The sequence below is a fragment of the Crinia signifera genome, chromosome 3 (genome assembly GCF_055691185.1).
Source record: "Crinia signifera chromosome 3, ASM5569118v1, whole genome shotgun sequence".
Taxonomy (NCBI): Eukaryota; Metazoa; Chordata; class Amphibia; order Anura; family Myobatrachidae; genus Crinia; species Crinia signifera.
In genome coordinates this window covers 301,652,007-301,657,947 of record NC_139219.1, presented here as the reverse complement: position 1 = coordinate 301,657,947, position 5,941 = coordinate 301,652,007, and the positions used below count along the sequence as shown (strand labels likewise).

The window sequence follows — 5,941 nt, the reverse complement described above, 5'->3', positions numbered from 1 at the left end:
CCTTCAGTTCATCTGCAAAAAGTGCAGCCTTGCATTGGTTGGTTCTTTCACCATAGAAGCCACCCCTCCCCATTGATCCGGGCTTGAGACCGGCTATGATAGTCACATAGGCTGGGTTAGTGGCCTCCAGAGAGGTGTTATGTCCTCTGGAGGTTTTGTTGTTATAGTTGTTAAGGTGCCCATACACGGTACAATTATTATATACAATATCCTATACAATTTCGCATCTCATCACATCTCGGTTTTGCGATGAGATCTAGTACAAAAAGTATGTGCTGGTATCTGGTGATGCCTTGTGGCTGGGCAATGTGGCAGCAGTCTCTGCAGTTAGTATGGACATATGAAGTTATAGCAGCAACACCTGACACAGGCAATGAGCGAAATGAACATCCCGAAACCGGACAAGCTTAAGCAGATGGTCTTCATGGCAGCAATAGCCTCTGGATCAGTAAACCGAGTTTTTAAGCCACCTTTTAGCACAGTCATCCTGAATCCAGCCTTCATCTTCTGTTGGAGCCAGCAGTAGTACAATCCCGTGTCACTGATTTCTACAGAACGGATGTTCAGATGCTCTCCGTAGTCTGTTGTTACTCTGCCATTGTCAGAAGGCCCAAGTAGGTACTGTGATCGATATAGTCTATGGGTAACTTCTTCCTCCTCCTTATCCCAAGCCACAATTTGCCCTGGTTTGGCTCCTGGGCACTGAAGGGTGAGGCTTTGGCCTTCTGGAATATGTAACATTTGAGTTGGTGCCTTTAGTAAATTTGGTATGTTTGGAAGGAAAGGGATATAATTCCACATTTTCCTCATACGTTTCAAGGCACCAGTTATCCATTTGCCGATCTTATGTAGGAGGTTCGATGGTGTTTTCCTGCAGGGTGATGTGCATGTTCTGATCAGGATCTCTGGCTTGCGATTAGTAAGATATTGCTTAAATCTTGCTGGGACAGCGCCCGAGCCACACGGAGCCTCTTTTTTCTTCATGAGCAGATACCTTGGGAACAGGTGGTCACTCCTCACATGGCAGTAGCCCACTCTCATTTGTTCTCCTTGCACATCACAGCGATCACATACGGACCAGTCTGAAAAAGACGTGAAGGCTGTAAAGCCGTCCATTACCAGGTCTTCTTGTGGATGATCGTTCTTTTCCGAGAATTCCACATTTGCTGTTAGGGCATCTTGGATGTCAATGTTATAGCTATAGAAAAACTGCTTATCCCATGTGCCACATATGTAGTGCCCGGAGTCTTTCGTTTGTGCCCGAAATAGTACAAGGTCATACACTTGGATGGCAAACCTCTTCAGGGCATCGGTGTTACTCGGCATGTTGTTGCTGTCCACTTGGGTTCCACCGTTGACATTTGTGAACACCCGGCTGAGCTCACCACCCAAATTCTTCTGATAGTACCACACTACAGAATCGATCTCTTCTGGCTTGCAGTGGCATTCTAGCGTGATGGTCATATCCGTCAGGTAAGCCGCTGTGTCAAATACTATGAATGCTGGGCAGTGCACGGTTCTGAATACATCCTTCTTCTCCAGCAGCTCCAATCCAGAAGCCGGTCTGATGTTTATTAGGAAAGCCTAATTAGGAAAGTTACATCTGCCCCACCTGCAGTGCACATGGTTTTGTCCATTTAAGAAGGAATTTGCCTCTGAGAGTGAACCAGAATAGGGCCTAGAGAGCATCCGGAAAGTGTTCACAGTGCTTCACTTTTTCTACATTTTGTTATGTTACAGCCTTATTCCAAAATGGAATAAATAAATTTTCTCCCTCCAAATTCTACACACATTATCCCACATAATGACAATGTGAAAAAAGTGTTTTTGAGATTTTTTGCAAATTTATTAAAAATAAAGAACTAAGAAATCACATGTACATAAGTATTCACAGCCTTTGCTCAATACTTTGTTGATGCACCTTTGGCAGCAATTACAGCCTCAAGTCTTTTTGCATATGATGCCACAAGCTTGGCACACCTACAGATGGAGCCCCTGCCATCCTTGGCTGGGGCTCGCCAGACCCTCCCCTCTGGCGAGTGCCGGCGGCAGGGGCTTCACTGAACTGGGACGCGCGTGCGTCTCACACGCACGTGCGTCCCAGTCTCTAGGCAGGGATGCTGCTTGTCCCTGCCCGTCTCCACTTCAGGGAGACGGGCAGGGTTAGGGGGGCGCTTGGGGCGGCGAGGGTGATGGGCAGCGACGGCGGTGGAGGCGGCGGGGACCGGAGGCAGGCTCCGTTGCCGTTGCCCAGGGGGCATGATGCTTCCACCACCATGCTTCACTGTAGGGATGGTATTGGCCTGCTGATGAGCGGGGCCTGGTTTCCAAACATGAAGACAATTTCATTGACTTCATACATGGTTTGTGCCCTAACATGCACTGTCAAGTGTGGGACCTTATGATGTAGGGCCCCTCAGCTTTTACAGAGGCAAGTGTGCTTACACCCCCGGCCTGGTAAGATGGTCTTTCTATTCAGGGGCGGATCCAGGATAAAATGACAGGAAGGGCACCATGATAAAAGAGGGTTTAGGTGGGGGAGAGGCGGTGTTAGTGGTGCCAGTGTACATGCTAAGAGAGCGGCAGAGAGAGGGTGGGAATGGGATTATAAATAGGCCCTGGCATTTAAAGTACGCAGGCCCACCTTAGTGACAAAAGTGAAGGATGTAGTTGTGCGCGCGCCGAAGGCGCGCTCCAGAAAATGGGGTGTGGCCACTCAACAGGGGGCGTGTCCTTGAGTGTAGTGTACAACACCATATACAACTTCTACACATTATGCAACAAAATACTAGACCCCATTATACTTGCCCCTTACACATGATGCCAAATGGAATGAGCCAAAATTCACATAATGCCACATGGATTGTGTCAAAATTCACATCAAGCCACACGGATTGAGCCAAAATTCACATAATGCCACATGGATTGTGTCAAAATTCACATAATGCCACACGGATTGAGCCAAAGTTTACATAATAACACATGGATTGAGCCAAAATACACATAATGCCAAATGGATTGAGCCAAAATAAACATAATGCCATATGGATTGTGTCAAAATTCACATAATGCCACATGGATTGAGCCAAAATTCACATAATGCCACACGGATTGAGACAAAATTCACATAATGCCACACATATTGAGCCAAAATTCACATAATGCCATACGGATTGTGACAAAATTCACATAATGCCACACGGATTGAGCCAAAATTCACATAATGCCACATGGATTGAGCCAGAATTCACATAATGCCACACAGATTAAGCCAAAATTCACAATACGTTTCATAAACAGGAACATTGTCCACCAAAGGCACGCATTAAACATTTACACCATAATGTCCATTACACGTTAAGTTACACGCCATTATGTCCATTATGTATTGTCAAACACCATAATGCTTATTAAAAATTATGCTACATAAGTGCTGCTTATCTACATGCTCATTGCCAAGGGTTCCATGCTCATTTCCAGAGGTTCTATGCTCATTGCCATGTGGGATTACATGCTCATTGCCAAGGGGAATACATGCTTGCGGTAAATGGGGGACAGCCGCCAGGCAGAAGTGATAGCCACTGACAGTGGCAGAGCCTGGCTATATTCAGAGCACTGCAGGTCCTGGCTATTTGAAATAATACCCCTTTCACACCAGAAAATGCATTCCCAGGTTGGCCCCTTTTACACCAGCCTAGTCCCTGCATTTTCTGGTGTGAGGGGGAGAGAAAACCACCCCTCCCCCCCTTTAACCAGTTATCTTATTTAACCGTCTATATCTTCGGAACCAACTGATCCATTTACATGAGACAAGTATCATATTGAAGAACTTTTGAGTGGGTTTTGAATAATTTTGGTCCAGTGAAACTGGAACGTTTGGTTCCAGAGTAATCTGCCCTCAAAGAACAAGAACAGCCATGAAATTACATTTCAAAAATAAAAAAATTAGTTTACACGTAATATCTCTGGAACCGATTGACCGATATGGACCAGCCTGGTATCATATTTAAGGCCCAGCGATTTGGAATTAAATAAGATCAACCACAAGCTTCTGTGTTGCCAGTTCCCCCCCTGGCAGCCGTCGGAACCGTGTGGGGGTCGGAATTGACGGGTCCCATATTATCCTATGGGGAAAAAACGTTACAGCTTTGCAAGGCGATATCTCTGGTTCCCGGGGGGCTAGAGACACGGGGCTGGGCTCGTTGGAAAGCCCTGGTCCTCAGCTACAAAATGAAATGATAGGGGTGGCACGTGCCCGTGTGCCCCCCCCCCCTGAATCCGCCGCTGTTTCTATTTAAGGCGTAAACTTACGAAAGCTTCTAAAATTGAAAAGAGGTGATGTTTCCCATAGAAACCAGAATCTGCCTATCATTTTCTATGAAGCAATAGAGAAATTATAGACAGGATCTGATTGGTTGCTATGGGCAACATCATGTCTTTTCATTTTTTACAAGCTTTAGAAAATGTACCTCTAAGGGGGAGATTCAGTTCATCACTATATGAATAGCACCGGGATGGAGGTGCCAGAGCTAATTAATTGTCCATCTGGTGCCACACACTTAGCAGGGAGATGCCAGTTACTCCCCTTATGCCAAGGATTTAGCCAAGGTAACTGACATTCCTCAATGTAAGAGCTGGCTGTGTTGCTGTGTGTGCATGTGGTAATGTAGAAAACAGCAGTGCAGCATTATTTTATTAGGTTACATTATTAGACCCTGATGAAGAGACATAAGTTCACGAAACGCATTGGTGAACATCTTTTTGCCGCTTTGAATCCACCTGAAGGGTTGATTTGTGTGGACTTGGATGGAGCCTAGCAGGGCATTATCTGGTAGATATTCTGCGACTTAGTACCTGTGGCTCCTTCATCTCTGGTACGATTCACTGCTCTATACTTTCTATTTTGCATATTTTACACCCTTATGCCATTTATATTAGCTAATTATGATTTATTTTACATTCTTATCATTTTAAACACTATTTTAACATTTTATGCTTGAAACGTTGTACACATTTCATTATAGATAAAATATCTATTCTATATTATATATATTTATTGAATAGTGCCTTAAGGCTAATGCACACTTAATACTCCATATCATCCTCCCGGTTTACACTTGGAAACGCCATCCCAACACCTTTCTAATGCTATCATTAAATCACATTCATTTAATCAGCAATCATTCCTGTGTTTGTATTGTAGAAATTGGCGTTTTCTGTGGATACTGCGCTATTTAAATTTGTTCGTCAACTCAAAAGATTGAGATTTTATCTTGAAATTACTGTATGAACATTAGAACCAGGTTGAAGAAATAGTTCACAAGCCACTCCTGCATAAATGCTGAAAGCAATTATTTAGCAACAAGAGGCCCTATCTGAACTTCCGATTCCCATGCAGAGGTACTGAAAACTATATCTGCGTATTATAATTTCAGCACCAAAATATTTGTGAGAACAAGGCAGCTTTGTTTGCTTACAGAATCTGGTGTGAGAAGAGAACGGAGCTATGACAAGAATTTTTCATGATAAAAGAATTGAAATGGAACCACACTGGTTATTATGTAAAAGGGGCAGCAGGTTTCTGTTTTGTTAGAATTGTTTTTTGGTACTTAAGCTGTGTACACACGGTGCGATTTGGGCTATCGATTTTTACTGAAGAGTCAAAATCGATAGCAAGTTAGTGTAAATTGCATTGTGTTTTGCAGCATCTAATGCCGACCCAGTCCCGATGCACTGCACCCACCATTGGAATTGAAAGTAGAACTATCTCGGAACGATGGCCATGCTCCATCAGATATATAATATATTCAGTTTATAGGTTTGTGAAAACAGGTAATATACGCACTATTATTGCTGACACATTTATAGATAGTACTGAGAGTGGGTAATTGGGGTCCCCCTACTCCACTCCAAACCAGGTTCACAATATGCCACCCAGCAG

General features: G+C 44.1%; 1 protein-coding gene across 1 annotated transcript; it reads right to left on the bottom strand.

Annotated features, from left to right (window-relative positions):
- Positions 1-327: 327 nt before the first annotated feature.
- Positions 328-1,464, bottom strand: LOC146063025 (Ig-like V-type domain-containing protein FAM187A). The gene has a single exon (XM_083175034.1). It carries the CDS (start codon positions 1,462-1,464, stop codon positions 328-330), a length of 1,137 nt encoding a protein of 378 aa, XP_083031160.1.
- Between the last annotated feature and the right edge of the window lie 4,477 nt (positions 1,465-5,941).